Source organism: Acanthochromis polyacanthus, chromosome 6 (genome assembly GCF_021347895.1).
Source record: "Acanthochromis polyacanthus isolate Apoly-LR-REF ecotype Palm Island chromosome 6, KAUST_Apoly_ChrSc, whole genome shotgun sequence".
In the NCBI taxonomy this organism is placed as follows: domain Eukaryota; kingdom Metazoa; phylum Chordata; class Actinopteri; family Pomacentridae; genus Acanthochromis; species Acanthochromis polyacanthus.
Window position 1 is genome coordinate 38,440,446 of NC_067118.1, and position 19,156 is coordinate 38,459,601.

A 19,156-nucleotide genomic window follows, 5' to 3' on the forward strand; every position below is an offset into this window, starting at 1 on the left:
TGTTGTTGTGTGAATTGAGACGACTCGGAGAACAAAAAAGCAGCAAGGCCAAGAGAGTTGAAACAAACTGAATCAGCATTTTATTGACACATCAACTTCATAAACAAAAATGATTCATGTTCATTACTACATACACTTTCATCTTTTGGTTTGTTTACAGCGTTTGTCCTATTTCATTTAAAAGTGCCCACATTCATATCAATTCAGGTTGTAAATCATAAACCAAGCGGGTTACTCACAGCAGCCGGCAACCGTCATCCATTCGTTTAGTGTCCTGGAAAAGAAGCTGCCGTCCAAGAGAAACGCTGTAGAGAAGACACAGAAACACGTTTTGAATCTTCACAGTGATATCGTAGTTTTGAAATGCTTTCCAAAATCAGAGCTAAAAAGAGTCTTGTTTTGTTTGCTGTGAGGATTTAAGTGCTCATTAGCATGTTGACAAAACATTCGCATTAGTGGCGGAAGCCGCGCTGCAATATCAGCATGGATGACATGAACGTGTAAAATGTACATGTTGTTTACAGCCTGGTTCCAGTAAAACAGGTCATCTTTTCCACAGAACAGGATGTTAGAACACGCTTCTCAAACGGAGTTCACTCTACCTCCGTTAATGTACACGAGTTTGCACCAAGAAATAGACAATATTAGCAAACTACCTAGTTAAGGTGTCTTGTTAAGACTAACAGCACACATGACATGACTCATGGCACTTTGCCACACTGCAGTCAGTCTGTTATAATGATAAACTTCAGCGTTTTACTTTGTCGAATTTTTATGAAACATAAAAGAACATACTTTCATATTTGTGATTATTTCTTTAGATTTCCTTATCTTAAAAAGATTTAAACTGTTTCCCCTCTGTGTATAGAACTAACGAGAAATTAATGATAAAAAAACCAAAAAAACTTCTTTCTTTACATTATTTAGAAATATTGCATTTTGAACACTTTTTTTCCAAAACACCCCAACAAGCATCAACTTGCTGCTCCAGTAGTGTTTGAATCAATTACATGTTAATGTATAAATAATCTAAAAATATATTGTGTGAATATAAACCTAAATGTCTACTTGATTTCTCTTTATTATCTGTGTTCTTTGACTGTTCTGCTGGTGGAATCGGGCTCTTCATACAGAGTAAAAAAGCCTGCTTTGAATAAAAGACTCGCTGCCAGATTAGGAAAGTCAAGTACCGGCCACAGATTGATTGGGTTTATTTGTACGAGCTACATTTCAGCTGCTACAAGTTGGTTTCTTGGGGTTGAAGACTAGGTTTTGCAATCAATCACTTAGTCAATACTGTCCATTTCCTGAGCTAGGGGTTATAATCTAATAAAAGGTTGTTGTTGTTTTTTTTTGCATAATCAATAACCTCATGTATGACCCTGATCTGTGGGGTCTTAAAAAGGATGAACCAATTATATGACGGGAACACATTTAACGTTTACATCATTTTAGCATTTCAGCTGGTAAACGTGACACTAAATTTACTTTGTTTTTATTTCTAAGAATAAATAAAGTTTCTCTGATCCTAAATTATGATTTTTTTTTTTAGTATTATTAATCAGAATCTGCATAATAACCAGCATGTAAAGGTATAGAAAACCTGTAGTGGGGTAAAGAAAAACAAAACTAAAAACTAGACGTATTGGATCTAAGTATACTTGTATATATTGAATTAAAATAAACTTACTAAAAAATTGTATGCTGACAGTACTTGAGTAAATGTACTTTCCTCACCAGAAGTGTTTAAAGCTATTATTTGCTATGACATGAAATACTAAGACTTTAAACTCAATCTGCATCCCAATAAATTAAGCTTTACCTGCAGACTCTGGCTTTTGGCCGCTCATTTAGATCGTAAAGTGGCCGATAGAAACCCCCATTTAGTCAGAAATCTCTGCTGATCTACAGAAAGAACAAAATGTGCAGAATTTTGTTTCTAATGTAGCAAAAAGTTTGATGGCTGCAGAAACAAAAAAAGAGTTTAAACAAACATCTCAGAATGTAAATGTCACCAAAAGAGTATCAATTAAAGTCTAAGAAATGTCCACTACTGGAGACAAATCCTGTTGCTGAGCTGACTGTGGTTAAAGCAGCACAGCATGCAATATAATATAATGTACTTTCTTATCCTGGCCTTTGGGATTTGTGCCAATTGACATGAGTGTAAAAGAAAACAACCCTCTGTAAATACTTTGTCTGAAAACCATTTTGCATGTGTTAGTGGAAAACATGTGGTGCTGTCACTGGATACTCACCGCTGCTGCCTAAGCCACCGATACAGACCTGGCAGGCTGCGCTCGTTCACCTTACTCACCATCGTGCCGCTTCTAAACAGCAGCTGCAGAGTGATACCGGCTCCGTCCTGGGCGTCAGGTGGTTCGACAGGAAAGCAGGTGCTCCGCGGTCCTCAAGATGGCAATGTTTCTCTGCTGCAGCAAGGCGTCCTTCTCAGCACAGGACACAGCGTTTGTTTTCATACTGCTACGGCTAAAATGGATGGCAGGAGGAAATGGAAAACTTTCTTTTGCTGTGTAAAGTGGCCTTAAAACTTAAAAAGGGAGCTGGCAAAATAAACAAGTCTCCTAGAAGAACGTGGGGGAGGGCGAGGTCCGCGGCGTGGATTCCTTCCAGCGATGTCAAAAAAAAGAAAAAGGGTAAACAATCTGGCCTGTTTGCATTTCGTTTCCATGCTGCAGCAGACCTCAGATGACGTCACAGGACGGCTTCAGGAAAGCAAACACTCGTCTTCACTCGTCTCCTCGGAGTGGGTTCAATCAGAGGAGAGCACAAAGACGGGGGTCAACAATATTCCTAGCTCAGGCTCGGGCCAATCCTCTTCCCTCATTCAATCATTTAGTCAAATCAAATCATAACTGGGCAAAGTACAATAAAGACAAATGAGCCCAGTGGTTCAGCTTGGCCTCTGCAGCGAGACAGCTTGAACTGGAGATGCTATGGAAATTTCAGCGTCACCCACAATCTCCCGAGCGGAGTGTGTGACGGCCGGTGATGGAGCTTCCCTCGCCTCCTATTCAGAACCGGGAACAATGCACATGAAACCTTTTGAGCAATGACACAGGAAAGAACAGGATACAGGCGTGCGCTGCTGCCGTTTGCTCTGGCCCTCGCTTCCCAAACTGCACCGCCTCTGCCACCGTTTCACACCGCAAACTGGACTCTGGCTGTAAAACAAGGGGCAGCTGAGGCTCCTCGGTCCTGATCAGGTGCTCGCATGCCAGCAGGAACAGTTTGAGGACATAACGGGGGATCGTGAGGGAGGAAAGTAATTTATGACGGGCAACTTAGGAGCTCAGAACCGGCCTGTAAGCAAACAGCGATCCTCACACGAAACAGGGGTCTCTCTTCGCTGGTGCTAAAACACACTGCAAATCGTCTCCCCTCTTGTGTGCGGAAACAAAATTTCAAGTGACAACTCCTTCGAAACACAATAAGGCATGGCAGCTCGTTTCTTCAATTCACTTCCATCGAAGAAACAGGTTTCCCTTCAAATGAACAATTTATTGACAATCGGTCACATTAAGTGCCCAAACGCACTTTGCAGGTACGTGAACAGGTTCGCACGGGCTCTACGGATTTTCCTTTCCCATGACATCAAAGTGTACATTGCTCAATTTTCCATTTAAAACAGAAGTCATCACAGGTGCGGATGGGCTACACAACTTAAAAGCTGCCTCATCAGTGAGGACTCACAAACACTAGGTTCGCCTTCTCTGCAGAGGTTTGCGGCTCTGCACTCGTCTCCTCAGGAGTCCAAACGTTGCAGTGGGCGTGGTGTACAACAGTTTTCCCACATGTGACTGTTTTCAATACATGTTAAACCAAAAACTCAGCAAATCATAGTTCACGGTGGGCTACTACTGCATGACAAAACAAAACAGGGGGAAATGTGCAAGCATGAGTGAAATACTGGCAAATTCAGCCCTCTAAAATTTAAATGATTTACTCTTAAGGTACCTCTAAAACTCTAAAACTACACAGACCTACTTAGTGAACAAACAGCAGGTTTGTTACACTGTACCAGCATTTTACTGATTCTGATTATTCTTGGTGACCGACTGGTTTCAGGGAAATAATCAAAACAGAATGTCAAATAACACAAAACCCTCTAAGCTTTTTTTATCTGTTACTAATGTAGTTTGATCGTTGCACAACCATTTCTAAGGTAGAGATGCACAAAATAGAATATTAAGAAAAAAAATATGGAAAAAAGGTGTTAGTATTTGCTTTACTAAAGCTATGGTGTTACGGGCTGTTCCCTGGCGAAGGTTTCATATCTGTTAGTATTCAGCATTCCACACAGAGTTGACATGACAATTTAGTTTACATTGTCTATCTTGCATTTGGTGTTCAAAGTCTGAGGAACACAACACAAACACACTCAATCCAAACAATGAACCTCAACATAGCCTGTAACCTCAAACGTTTGACCTGCCGTCTAAGAGAACTTCAAAATTTTGACCTTTACATTTTGCCAAATTTGAGAACTGCACACAGGCAGACCAGAGTGAGCTGCATCAAAATGAAAACGCATCGCACAACCCTTTTTTCAGCACAGACACACACTCCATTCATCAGAGTTTTTATGCTACTTTGCTAGCATAGGAATATATGTGAGACAGGACATCATTTGGGGAAACGGGGTGTGGTTCACTGGAAGAGTTGTGGCGATGTTTTGACCTTCAAATGTTACCAGTTTTTTTTTTCCTCCATTCACTACACCTTCAATACCTTAATTGAAAACTGTCATGCTCACGTTGTCTTCATCCATCAAAAAGTGATAAAAGTCAACATATTATTGCACTGTAATTCAAAGCTTTGAGAAAGGAAGTCTTCTGGTTCCTTTGTGTAAATACCTTGAAAGGAGGCGACACAATAAAACCACCTGCACCGTATAAAATAATATAACAGCCCAGAACAGATTTGACTTTAAGCTTTTCCATCAATAGTTAACACTGTACTTGTTTGTGTTTTCACTATAATGGAGGTTTTATTGTGTCCACTCCTTCCATTTCAATGTTCTTTGTTTGTTGTAACAGAATTGGACAGTTAGGTTTTTAACCTTAAATGAAGCAAACAATGTTTTGTATGTCTTATCTGTTCAGAATTTAAACTGGAATTGAACTGACTGGACTTAAATTCTTCAAATACTGCTTACATTTAACCATTTTACAGCATTCTGGCTGACTTACTGCAGGTTTGCGACTCTGAACAATTCATACACTCTTTGAAAAGGAATTTCAGAAACACACACCCTTTTAGTTTGCAGGAGGGCACTGTTTGTCCTTTTAGTGGATTAATGGCAACATACAACACTCCAAGAACCATACTAGTGTACCCCATGATGCAGAACCAACAGCATGCAATAGTTACTGACATACGCAGATTTTTTTTTTATTCCACTTGAACTTAGTGTATTGTGATTTTTTTTTTTTTAAGATGCTCCACGAACCACAATCATGACCAGATAGTCCTCCTCACTTTTTGCCAGAGCTTTGGCAGAGGAATCCAGGAACTGCTGGAGAAATCACAGGGAGGGAAAGCATGAAGAACCCCCGTGTTGTCTTTATCTCTGCTCCCTCCACAGGCAGGCTGATGACTCCAGCTGCTTGTTTTTGGTTGAGGTAGGACACCAGGTTACGAAGCGGCCGCTGGGTTGATGCTGCAGGGTCGGATGAAGATGTATCGTCGGTGGTTCCAGGACTGCCATCAGGATGGCGTAGCCGCCGGGACTGCACCTCTGATGCGCCGGGACACTCGTCGAGCTTGGGCTGGTCCAGACGGAGACGCTGCGTGATCTTTAGCTCGCTCACTCTGCCTCCCCGGTCGTGCTGTCGACAAGCAGGTCGCTGGCTACGCTGTGGTCACCCTCCAGCAGGTGCATGTTGGCCGGGAAAGTTGCTGTTCTTCAGCAGCAGCATGCCTTGCCAAGCCAAAACTGAGTTTTGTGCCATCCGGCTTGACGGCTGGCCCCCTTGGAGCTGCTCTCAGAACGTTCTCTCTGGCTGGCCCTTGCCACCATCGCCTGCTTTGCGCTTGCGCTCTCCAACTGCTGAATGGTGTTGCTTGAGGGCCCCTTGTCAGAGAGACTCTGGCTTTTAAGTCTCCGTTCAGCCCGCCTCTTTCCAGGCTGGTGTGGACGCTCTCGGGCCGGGGAGGCTCTCTCGGCCCTCAAAGGGCGTTCTGAGTCACTGAAGCGCCCTCCATCTCTGCTGCTGCCTCCAGGGCTGCCATCTGGAGAAGCACGTCTACGTCGTACTGTCCTCTCAGTGCTGTCCAGGGGAGTGGTCCATATGCCTCCCATCCTCCATCACACGCCGCTTGCGTGCAGGTTCTCTGCCCTGTAGCTCTCGTTCCAAAGACCAGGGCTCCCGAGTCCGCCGCTCACGTTCCAAATGTTCTAGAGGCTCAAAGGGTGAGGCACGTACCCGTTCACGGATAGCTGGGTTGGGCCACTCAGTGCCAGGAAAGAGCTCTCTCTCCCTGAAGTGAAGGCGGCGGTGGAGTTCGTTCCCTGACCCCTCAGAGGTTCAGGTGTAGCACGGTGGACAAATGACTCGGCCACCATGTCAAACGGTGGTATGGGGAGAGGCTGCAGGAACTGCTGCTGGTAACAGATGTTCAGTGTCTGCAAAGTCCACTCTGAGGCGTCTCTCTGGACCCCCAGCGGGAAGCCCCTCATGTGTGTGCAAGCAGCTTGTGCAGCGTCTAAACTTTCATACTGAATGTAGGCCCAAGTGTCCCCCTTTCTATAGTCCTATGGTCCTTATAGTGGCAAAGCGATCAAACTCTCTTGCCAAGGCGGCTAATGGAACCCAGGGTCCGAGTCACCCACCCACAGACGGGTGGTGGGTGTTGCTTTTCCATAGCCTATCTTTATAGGGTTGCGGCCCACTATTTTGCCAGACATACTAAGCTTAGCACGGTGAGCCATATCAAGGTTCTCAAATTTCAGAAATCCATATGTGCTGGTTTGTCCTCGTGTAGGTCTCTTAATGTCCACTTCAGTTATGACCCCGAACCGGTCAAAAGCCCTCCTCAGGTCTGCTTCAGTAACAGATATGTCCAGGTTACCTAAAAACAACGTCCTATTAGCTCTTTGGTCATCTTCTGGAGAAATAAAATCCTCTTCACGAAAAGCCGCTCGCTCTGCAATGAAGGCAGGACGAGCCCGGGCTTCAAACAGGGCGAACTCCCGGTCCCGCTCCAGCTCTCTGGTAAAGGGGGCGGTGGGGGCGGAGGGAGCCGTCCCAGGGCCAGCTGCTGCAGCCGGTAGTCCTCTGTATCCGAGCCCAGTGGGCGACAGGGGTCTCTGCAAATGTCTGTGGCTCTGAGCTGCACTGTACAAGTCTCTCTCCACGGGGGAACGGCTTCTCCTCCGGTTAATGTACACCGCCTCGATCTTCAGCGGCCGGTCGTACAGCACCAGCCGGCCTCTGGCGTGTTTAGCCGCTCTGGCGTCCTCTGGCTTCCTGAAATTCACGAATGCTATCCGCTCGTCGTTACTGCGGCTTATCTTGACGCTCACGTCTCCAAATTTTTAAATTCATGAAACAGACCGTCCTCTATGTCTTCGTCGCTCAGCTGGGTGCCGAGGTCGCTGATTTTGAGCGTTTTGTACTCACTCTCGGTGCTGGGCGGCTGTACGCGCTGCTCCCCCCGCGAAGTGGTCCTCGGCGCGGCTAAATCCAGCGTCAGGCTCAGGTTGTGGTTCTTACCCACGGAGCTAGCGGCTGCAGACTGACAGCTGTGGTTATTTCCAGCCCGACTGTGACCGTCGAAGTCCCGGTCTCTTTTCTCACCGAGCAGGCTCCGTCTCGTCGAGCCGCCGTCGCTCTTCGTCGAACTATTTCCATTATTACTCCCGCTGGAAACGGACAGAGCCCCCATTTTCTTGCTGGTCGGGTGGCATCCTCCCCTGTCTCGAATATCGTCCAAGGCCCGGGAGCGTTTTTTAATCGGCGACCGCTCTTTACCTTTCATCTCAGCCCACTCGGAGTCGACCCTTGGGACACTTGGCGTTTTTTTAGTGCTGTTTCTGCAAACGAGTGCAGAAAATGATTGAAATGAAAAACGGATTTATTCACTGACCCTGCGGCAAAACAACAACAGTCGCCATTTTTGTAAAGATTATCGTGAAAACCCGCCCCTCGCTCCTGATTGGATGAAAAGTGGGTGGAAAACTTTAATGCGCATGTCAATCACCCACTGAGCCACTGAGATAAAAAAAATGTTTATTTCTGAGTTTTTCACATGTGAATCGAGTGAACAGAATAACTGAAATTCTTCACAGGATTATGCGATTCGGTCCAAATAACCAACACAGCATGTTATCATTGAGTTGAGTCTTTAACATGACATAATACTTTACAGTATGAGCAGGAAAAATATAACACTCATCACAGGCCTATTTGTGTCCTCTATAATGTTCTGATATGGTCCTATTATTTTGTCCATCTTTAGACAAATGGCAGGTGTGCTATTACGCTCAAATTTTCTGACAGTAAAGTGAATCTAGAATTTTTCCAGGAGGAAAAACAATATGGATAAGAGCAACAGATAAAGCTTTTGCTTTCAATTAGACTTAATACCACAGGGTGGCAGTATATCTCAAAAAGTACAGTCCCTCTGTCTTTAAAAATAGCATCTGGTAGATAAGGATTTTCTCAGCGTCTGTGTGCACAAAGCAAGCTGCCGTTCCATTTTATGCCCTTCAGGTTAAATTGACAGATTTTAGATTATTCAGTTCTGTAGGTGATTTGAAGGCAACTTGCTGAACAGTCAGTCGGTGTTCAGCTTTTCTATGAGTTGTTTTCCTACATTTTCCAAGTCAAACTTTGGCCTAAGCACTTGCTTGAGGTCACTGCTTTTCTGCTTCTGCCCAGTTGACTATGCGCAGTCAACTCAGCATGGCACTAGATGTTTAAAGGGTGTGTTTTTTCCCAGAAGAAGATGAACTGCTGCACAAATTTTCACTGATAAATGTCTTTAATCAGCTCAAACCACTGCAGTTGAACCTCACTCCACTGTTTTGACTGAGCCGGTCACACTGTGCCGCCACACTGTTTAGCGTGGGGGGGGGGTGTTGAATACAATTATCTGTCGAGTCACAATAGCTGCGCTTTGAGTCCAAGATAAATCTTGTTGAGATCAAAGCTGGGAGCAGTGGCCAGCAGGCAGCTGTACAGATTTTAATGAGCATTAAATCATATTTTCAGTCCATTAATGAGGCCTGGTACAGCAACTTCCAGACTCCGGTGACAGTCTTCACCCGATGACCCTGACAAACAGGGTGATGCCGACTTAATAAATGCTTCCAGCATCGACCGGTGAACATTTTTCATTTCTTTCTGACAAATTCTATAAACCCTCTGTAGCCTGATATATTGACTTAATACAGATCAAAGGTTATGCCACAGCACTGCAGCTTTAATGGCAGTTTGATCAAAATGCATGTCCCCCTAGGTAGTTATTTTTACTATTTTAGAGCTTTAATTTAACAAGCCTTACTGCACATTTAATACCATGAGCTCCTCTAGTACACCTGTCCTGACAGTGTTAAAGTATTAACCAACCAAAATCCCTACTCCACTGACTTTCTGTTTTGTTTATGTGCACAGAGATTTAATTAACTTGCTCCCTATGTAATAAATATCTAAATTAAACACTGTTCCACCATCTGCTGTTTCTTCAGCTTTCCTAAAGATGGCCATCTCCTCAGTCCTTTATCCCTACTGACAGGTCCTCTTATCTTCCCCACTTAATCTGGGATTTAATCAGGGGGAGTATGTAACTGCAGTAAGAGCTGCCGCCTCCCAGGGCCTGGCTGGAATTCGAAGCTGTGGGTGTGGAAAGTGTTTCTGATGGGTTTGTGCATTCTTCTATTGGAACCACATGTCGGTGGCTCTTGCAAAAGCCCGGCACAGACTGAGGGAACGGCAGCTAATCCACTCCAGCGTGGCGCTCACGATAAAGCAAGCGCAGAGAAAAATGAGCCAATATATTCTACCGAAAGCCATGTACACTCCTGGGGAATGAGTGGAGCTCGGAAAGGCTTTGTCCAACAGTGGAATTCTTTTTTCTCTCTCTCAAAATTCAAGCTCTCAGTCTCAAAGAGATTTAAATGTTGGCCCATATGACATGAATATGTTTAGTCATTTCCACCAGATGGGATGGTACCGCGCATTATGCAATTCAATAGAATAGAATAAATTGTTTTGGGGTAAATCACAACAAGGACTTTCCGTGAAAACAATTACGAGGACTGCATTCGGAATGCATGCAAGGCTAAATATACCACAGAAATGCATTAATGTCGTGTTCTTCTTCTACACATGAATAATATGTATTTATAAATAAAAGCAGAAATCAGATGGCCAGGCTTCAGTGGATAATATCATCAAACTAAATCTGTTCTAGGCCGCAGTAAATCCCATTTCTTCTAATAAACGTTAAGTCATTACTCAGATGGTCGGGTTGACCGCCGATGCCAGACGCGAATGAGAAATGCCTGCATGGACGCACAGCCAGCCGTCTGCGGGAGACTTTCTGTATCAACGGTGAAGTGTGGTCACTCGGCTAGCTTTTCCACTAATGAACCTGCCATTCTCTCCTGATGCATGAAGTGTCACCTGAAGGCCTCTTGAAGTGAAGCAATGTCGGCACAACTAAAGCAAATTTGCCTTAAAACCGCATGTCATGTCGGGGCTAAAATAATGGTAGCCGAGATTGTTTTTGCTCCACTTTTTTGATCTCTTTTCCCCCTCAAAAAAAGTTTCCTACTGAACAAGACAGCTGATGTAGACGGAGGCCTTTATTATAGGTCACACTATAAAGGACAAAGTGACATGTCTTTATGACAGGGAATAATATGGCAATTAGATTTGCTTTACATGCTTAAATAAGTCTTCCTCTTTGGTGTCAGCATTTTGATATCAAACTAAAACTGGAAACAAGGAACTTCTTGTAAGTACGCTGAGTTTCGTGCTCAACTTGTCTCCTTAATGTCGATGAGATTCCTGTTCCCAAACATTCTGAATTGTGGAAAGTCTTCAGGTTGGCTTACATAAATGCGACGAGGGAATATTTGAGTCATATGCCGAGGTGGGGGTGTATATCTGGGACAGGAATGTTATATGCTTTGGCTCAGTCAGTGCATAATGGGGAGCTGGCACTGTTGTGGTCATGTCGGCCAGGAGAGGATGCTGCCCGGCTCTTTGGCTTTCATCCGCAGCGCCACCAGACCAGTCGGCTTGTATTCAGCCTCAGGCCCCTCGATGGAGTGGGACCCGAGGCCTCCTGGGAAGCTGTGGAGCGAGTAGAGGCCGTTGATGCCTGGATGGTGAGGTGGGTGGTGGTGGTGCGGGTGGCTGGGGGAGGCGGGCATGCCCATGAAGCCCTGCAGGTTGCTGTGGGGGTGGGGGTACGGACTCATGCAGGACGAGGGGATGGAGTCGGCTCCGAGGACGCAACCGGCACCTGAACCGCCGCCTCCTCCTGAAGCCGCCGTCGGCCACAGGTTGCCCTGCATCTGGACGGGGAGAGATTGAGGATATAATACATGTGGCATCCATCAAACTAAAATATAATGTAAGCAAAGGTTGCTTTGAGTTTGTAAAAAGCAATGCCGCGACTGCCACAAGATGTACGATAAATGAGATCTGCATCAGTCTACCTGGTACGTATCGTGGCGAGGGAGAAGAGAAATGTCATATGTAGCAGCAAAGTGGTTGCGGACCTCCTGGATCTTCCCGTAGCGTTCCCGTTTCCTCCACTTGGCTCTACGATTCTGGAACCAGACCTTTCAAATACAAAAATACAGCATAACAACACATTTCCAGGAGACAACAGATCTTGCTCAGACCTAAAATTAACTTCTCCTTATATCTATGAATTAAAAACGGTGTCAAATGTGAAGTTGCTGCTCAAACACACCTGAACCCGAGCCTCGGTGAGCTCCGTCCTGAGCGCCAGCTGCTCCCGGGCGTACACATCTGGGTAGTGCGTCTTCTGAAACACTTTCTCCAGCTCCTCCAGCTGAAAGGTACTGAAGGTGGTGCGATTACGTCGCTTCTTGTTCTTGCCCGATAAATCGATGGAGTCAGCGATGGAGTCTCCCTGTAAACCGCTGCCCGGCTCCTTCAGCTTCCCACAGCAGTCTGAGCCAATCCCAGGATAGCTCAGGGGTTTTGGAGCTCCTTTCTCTCTGACTGAAGCAGCAGCACACACAGAAAAAAGGCAAACATATAAGATCATCTGCAAATACTGCCATCTTAATTGTCAGTTCATCAGCAACGACCTATAGTTTGTTGGTTTCAGAAGGTGTCGCTTAAATTTAAAATCTATTCATCGCACATGATTTATACAGGTTAATTCCTTTTGTAGAGTCGCCAAAAGATTTGGGCTACACAAAAAACAATTCTGCAGCTTTACTTTTTATTTTTACAGGGCTACACGATGAGAACATAATGTACTTTTATACAGAAAAGCTGGAAATCCAAATTTGTTGCCTCCATGCAAAAAACTTGATGATCAACCACTGGCCTGTTCACTGCCAGACAAAAGATCTGACGCACATTTGAGCTCACCTCCACGTTATTCTGACACACCGAGGAGAAATTTTTAAACCAATATATTGCAATTCTGTGCACTGTTGCAAAGTTAAAAGTACAATGGACAGGGTACCGCGTTAAACATTTTGCTCATAAGGAATGACTGAAAACCGTGAATGTTTTGCTTGTTTCTCATTTTGATTCCAGTGTTCAAACTGCCAAAACAGACTGAACTGTGCTCTGAAAAGCAAATCACACAAACAAGCAACGCAAATTCAGATTTCATTTGATTAGCCCAGACAGCTCTTATGGAGCATACATAAAGCCCACAGTAGAATACGCACAAAAAGCAACACTGAGTTTTTTTTGTTCATGGAAACCTACTGAATAAAAGACAACTAGGATACAGCACTGAAACGTATGATGAAAGCTTTAATAATACATAAATTGTGGCCTTTGCATCCATCAGAAAGGGAAAATGTGAAAGCATTACTGTCCTTCCTGTTAACAGACCATAAACATGGCCGCTCCCTCCCGCAGTGTTTGGATGTTGTTGTCCATGTTCATTACGTTTAACCCCGAGCTCCCAAACAAAACCACTCTCCATCTGTCTGCAGGCGCTCACTCACTGGGGGCAGAGAGACGCTACTTTGCTATTCTCCTAATTCAATATGGGGCCCCAACAGAGAACCCTCTTCATTGCAGCATTAATTTCCTCATGTCCATTAGATCCAACCTTACACCACATGCTGAAAATATTCTCCGTCGCAAGCAGAGGGCCGCGGGACACTGAATAGCTTTTACCTTGTCAAACAGCCACATCCGCTCTGCCTCCACTCCAGTGTAACTGGAGATCTATGTGAAATGCAGGAAAAGGCAAATAGGGGATAAATTCAGACAGTATAGGAATATCATGCTGGGAGCCAGAGGATGTGTTCTAATGCGCTGTGATTGTCGTGGAAGGAACGTGGACGGCACTTTTCCAGACCTTTCACTCTGCACGTTAAGATTTTCTATTTGTGTAGATTCAGCTTTGAAAACAAACTATTCAGCCGGTTTCCTTAATGAATTTAATTGGTTTTAAATTCATCTAAAGTTATGAGAGGAGGAAAGTAAAAAAAAAATAGTAATGATATTATCTCACCATCTATTGGGAAAAATCAGTGTTTGTATGTACAGCTGCATAAAATTATGCTATTAAATGTGAGACTATTTAATTTAGGATAATGTAATGCATTTGCAGCATGTTGTTTAATATGTAAGAAATGTATTATGCATGTGGATTCGGCTGCTGGTGCGGTATTCATGTAAAGCTTTTTTTAATCTTTCATTGTAAAAATCACATATTTAAAAATGACTTATAAATATAGCTAAGAAATTACTAAATCTAAAAAAAATGTTACCAATAAAATAAATACATTTAGTCATTAAAACTGTGCAATGAGGAAAATGAAGACGCATAGCTTAAATTTCAAATACTGGCTCGGAAAAATTAATTCTACACCTCTCTTGTTTTAGAAAAAGTTAAAATATATTTAAATAAATCTAAAATATTATACGAAATAATTACGCAAGAAATTGAGAAAATCTAAGAAAAAAATCCAGAATTAAATGATCAGGAGAAATCACGCAAAATGAGTTTGTTCCATTTTGAAATTGCAAGAATGGAGAGTGAAAAACAAAATAAAACCGTTCAAGGTGCGAAGCTGCTCCAAAGGTGTTTCATGTGTCGGCCTGTCTCACCATCTCTAAACCTTCAGCCCAATGTAGACAAAACAGGAAGAAGAGTCCACCTTTGAAGGGCCGAAACTCAAAAACACAAATGAAAACTAGTGTGAGTCGCTACACACACATACACACACACACACATTATCTATTCTGCCAATGCATGCAAACCCAACACACTCCCAGTAATTTGCAGTAAATTAGGAAAGAATTTTAAGGGACTCCTAACAGCTATAATTGTTAAATGTGTGTGTGTGTGTGAGACACAGGGAGGAAAAGGAGCCTTCTCTTATTTAAACAGTGTTTCAAAGAAAAATAACAAAATCCGCTTTAAAGGAGGAGAGCTGATATTGTTTGCATAAGTAATTGTGGGGAAAAAAAATCTGTTGAATTTATTGGCTGTCTTTGGCAACAACTTGAACGAAACTGTTGTATATTATTCTGGACACTGATATCACAAAGACCTTATCAGAGCTGATATCCTCTGTTGCTTTGCAGAATCATCAGCACCAATAAACACAGAGGAAGACCACAACATTTCTTCAGGCTTCGGTTCAACATCCACAGAACTTTTCCTCCCAAGTTGGACATTTGTGCCGTTTTGTCTGACAGCATTTGAGCACAGGGTCTCAAAACTCAGTCAAATTTTACATTGTTTAAAAAAAACTGTGATGAGAAGCAAAGACTTTAAATGTAAAAATAGAGAAGCATCAGACTGAATGTTGGCCTGCAGAGCTGACGAGCAGTCTAATGACACACCCAACTTGCTGCCAGTCTGACCTTTGACCTCTCTGGCTGTACATCAGGGACTGTCAAGGGAAAGAAAACTTGTTGACGGTTTTATCACATCCATGATTTCCTTTGCACTTTTGTTTCATTATTGGCTGAAAAGACTCTTTAACAAAGTGTGCAAGAAAAGTGGTCAGTTTGGTGAAGTGATCCAGGGATGCGCCCTTCAATTTCTTACAAAAATTTCGAAAAACACTTGAAAAGATAAAGACTATATTCAATATAAAAATATATTATGACTTTCTTATTTTATGAAAATAATTTTTCAGGCTGTTGTGTGAAGGGTGGTCAGTATTATAATTCTGAAACTAAAAAAAAGCAAAGGCTGTGCTCTATGACGAACGAAATTTGTGCGTAAAAAAACTTTGCAATGCCTTTTAAAATAACTTCTGTAAAGTTTAGAGTCGCATTTTGTTAACTGAGCTTTGTATTCCGTAAAAGATAAAGAAAATTCCATCAGTATGATTAATAGAAGTAGAAAGTAGCAAAACTCAAGTTGTTTTTGGCACTTTTGCTCATCGGTTAGCGCGTTTTCTGGTTCATTTCTTTACTTTCTTAACACATACATTTCCTTACACTCACCCTCCGTGTTGTTTTCATAAAACGCCGGTTTCCCGCTTATCGCTGCCCCCTTTTGATCCGGGTTTATACTGTCCAAGAACTTGCTGTGTTTGGACGGAGAGCCGGGCGGGTTTGCCGGCGCGGAGCCGTGCGTAAAGTCCGCCGCGCCGTCGCCGAACCTCCCCATGGCTGCTGCGTACAGATCCCCGCGCAGGCTGAGACGGTGAGGCAGAGGAGGAGGAGGAGGAGGAGGAAGGTGCGAGGGTTTCTGCAGCTCATCGCAGGGAAGGAAGGAGCCGGAGCCGCCGTGCTCGAGTCCCGGAGAGTTTGCCGGCGTCCTCCTGCTGGTCTGCGAAGAGAAAGACAAACAACTCTCCGTCTCCATCTTACGGATCCAGCAAAAGCGGTGCAGACAAACAGCGACTGGGCGCTGTTAGCGTGGACGCCTGAGTGAGAGGGTTTTTTTTCTTCCCTCTTCTGTGTTCATGTCAAGTGGGTGGGATTTAACAGATCAGAAACAAAGACCCGTGAAACCGGGATTGGTGCGTGCGTAAAAGAGAGAGAGAGTGGGAGAGAGAAGGAAAGTCTGCGTGTGTGTGTGTGTGTGTGTGTGTGTGTGTGTGTGTGTGTGTGTGTGTGTGTGTGTGTGTGTGTGTGTGTGTGTCCAAGTCTGATATAATCCGCCAAAAATTCAATCACGCGTGGTTTCTGTCCCCCAATTAACCATTTAATTCCTATTTCATATATCGTTATGGGTCTAATCACCAAATCAGGCAGGACAGCAGGAGCAGACTGGAGGCTCCCGTCGTGCCGTTTACGCACAGATAACTGACAGAATAAAACAAACACTCGACCGGGAACTACGATGAAACGGTCGCATATGTATTTATTTTATTTTATTTTATTCACCTTTACCCTCCAATGTAGATAAATTTGATTGAATTGTAATTTACTTTACGGTATTTTATTTTTCGCTGCTTGGTCTGGCAGTTAACAGATTCGCCCTTTTCTGGTTATTCTGACTTTAGTAAACTTTTTTGCATGCACAGTAACATATGTAGTTCACACACGCTTTATAGCACAGAGGCGAATTTGAAGCATTATCCTACTAAATAATATTCAATAAAATACACAATAAACTCACTATTAGTAACATTCTGCCGCTAAAGCAGGAAAGGAACTTTTAAAGCGCAAAAATACCAATTTATTGTTACCTGACGTTTTTTGTGGACAAAAATGTTTCATAAAAAATTATTTTAAAAACACCTTTACGAAACAGAATAACAATTTTTGAAAATCCAAAAAGCTGCAAAAATCAAACGAAATACGCATAAGATCTTTTATAGGAAAACAGTTTCCTCATTGTGATATATTTTGGGTTTTAAATGGACACTGCAGAATAAAAATCCATGCGTCGAAATAATTTTAGAAATTGTAACTGTGCATATATATCCATATGCAAATAACGTTTTAGTGCGTCCAGCTCTGTTGGCAAATCAGGAAATGTGGAGATAATATAATATAATATAATATAATAATAATATAATAAAATATAAAATCTGTTTAAAATTTTAATACTTTTATGATTTAGTTTTGTATCTATGTGTATACATATAGTGTGTGTGTGTGTGTGTTTATATAGTGTGTGTGTGTGTGTGTGTGTGTGTGTGTGTGTGTGTGTGTGTGTGTGTAATAATTCCTTATTTTCTTGGTACTTGACTTTACATATTTAAAATGAATATCTCTCTGTCTCAATACGTTTCAGCCTCTCTTACTGACCTCAATAAATGACTCCAATTATTTCATCAGTCTTGACAGTAACACATCCTCTCAGAAGCCCAGTTTTAGCCCAAAAAAACAGATTACTGTTAGTGTTGCAATTAAGCAGTTTAATTGGAAAAAAGCGCCTCGTTTAGCTCCCTTTCATAACCACAGCCTCCTGCAGCTCTCTTCTGTTTCCTTCTCCTCTAACTGATGGTGCTGATTTTCTGCGGCTGCACTAAATCACACTGAATGTCTTTTAGAGATGATAGAAACAGCAAAACAACAGTTGTGAAGGTCATAACAAGCTCCAGCGTGCACTGAAATACAGTTCTAATTATTGCAATATCATTGTACTTTTTCTTCTTTTTTAAACTTGAAATCATTCAAACAATATTGCAAACAAAAGCAGAAAAATCATGCTTTGTTTCTGGCTTAGAACTGACTGAATGTCCTGAGAAAGTGTCTTTAAAGGGAAAAAGCTTTTTTTTTTATGCCGACTTGTTATCTCTGATCTGGACAAACCTCATCTAAACACTGTGCACTTACTAGGTTCAGACGCGGTGCCTTTGGTTTTGGGGACATCTCACCATCTCTCTGGATACCTGAGGCCTCGGATGATGGACACGTGTGTAAACATGAGGTCCATTTGGTCTGAGAGGCCTCGCAAGCTCCATTTGATTCCATTTGGAGCTCTGAAATATCAAAGTGTCCGGACGTACGGTCTGCAGATCCAAGTGTAGGAGAGACGGCTGTGCAAAAAGAAACATGTGAGGATGGCAACAAATTCTGACTAACAGAATTTCAAAAGCAAAGAAAAAAGAGCTGAGAAATCTAGCAAAAAAAAAAAATCATGAACCAAATATTTAAAAATTCTAATGATAATTACCTGCATACAGATAATCCAGACTAGTTTTCTCTCTTCACCAAAAGCCGCAAAATGAGAATTCATGCGGACACAAACTGTAATGACATCGCTTCTCACATGTAAAGGAAGAGCCCCTTTCAGTTCAAAATGATTAGCGACCTTAGATACAAGGCCTAATGACATTTATGGGTAACATGACTTAGATTAACATGTGTGGGTCACTAGAGCGTAGAATAAAGGACAGCGCTGTCATGTTAATCACGGCCACGGTGCCACCTTTTACCCTCCCACACCCTCAGCTTATTCCTCCTGCAGCCGAGGTGGAGCTGCCAGCATTTATCAAACAGTCACCATAAATAAACAGAATGTCTGTTAGAGCGGGTGCGTTTAAGATGGGCATAGGTTTCTCAAATCTCGTGACAAGCATGTCCTCTGTAGCCCGAGGCGGCAGAGCTCTCTCGAATTCACAAAACCCGGCTGAGCAAATGCATTCCAGAAATGTGGGCAAGAGGAAGAGCGTCTGATCTCGGAGACGCCCCAGGTAACAGTGTTTATATGAATATTGCATCAAGAGAGCAGAAGATGTATAAGATTATGGGGATGCTATTTGCTGAGGAATCAAAGAGAGCAAAATAGAGACTGAAATCTCAGCCGCTTCGCCCAGAAACAGAGTGCTTCTCCTTCATAGAATAAATACTTTATGTGATATTCTGACTAAATACCCAAGCTGGAGACGTGTGCATGTCGTAGCGGCCCGTTCAAAGAGGAATAAAAGGTGGTTAAAATGGCAGAAAATAGCAGCAACTCACTGTCCATACCATGACCGGCTCCCCTCGCTGCTCCCTGCTGTCCTAAGCCCTTGTCCTCCGAGTCTGTCCTG

The 19,156-nt window shown here is 43.1% G+C and overlaps 2 protein-coding genes across 3 annotated transcripts; both read right to left on the bottom strand.

Annotated features, from left to right (window-relative positions):
* Positions 1 to 3,501: 3,501 nt before the first annotated feature.
* rbm15 (RNA binding motif protein 15) lies at positions 3,502 to 8,171 on the bottom strand. Its single transcript, XM_051949894.1, is given in 16 exon segments — positions 3,502 to 5,544; positions 5,547 to 5,606; positions 5,609 to 5,843; positions 5,846 to 5,917; positions 5,919 to 5,989; positions 5,992 to 6,295; positions 6,297 to 6,519; positions 6,521 to 6,541; positions 6,543 to 6,634; positions 6,636 to 6,688; positions 6,691 to 6,778; positions 6,780 to 6,850; positions 6,853 to 7,236; positions 7,239 to 7,299; positions 7,301 to 7,560; positions 7,563 to 8,171. Coding segments are annotated over 16 exon segments (2,526 nt in total). The 5' UTR covers positions 8,005 to 8,171; the 3' UTR covers positions 3,502 to 5,455.
* Positions 8,172 to 10,816: 2,645 nt separating this feature from the next.
* On the bottom strand, positions 10,817 to 18,199 carry alx3 (ALX homeobox 3). Of its 2 annotated transcripts, XM_051949897.1 has the most exons (5): positions 17,958 to 18,199; positions 15,669 to 15,996; positions 11,956 to 12,230; positions 11,696 to 11,821; positions 10,817 to 11,551 (listed from the first exon to the last, which is right to left on the bottom strand). In XM_051949897.1, the coding sequence occupies exons 1-5, from the start codon at positions 18,093 to 18,095 to the stop codon at positions 11,204 to 11,206; spliced, it is 1,215 nt and encodes a 404-aa protein (XP_051805857.1). In that variant the 5' UTR covers positions 18,096 to 18,199; the 3' UTR covers positions 10,817 to 11,203. The 2 variants fall into 2 exon arrangements, with proteins under 2 accessions (XP_051805857.1, XP_022071074.1); XM_022215382.2 differs by lacking the exon at positions 17,958 to 18,199 and having other exon boundaries at positions 15,669 to 16,157.
* Positions 18,200 to 19,156: the final 957 nt, after the last annotated feature.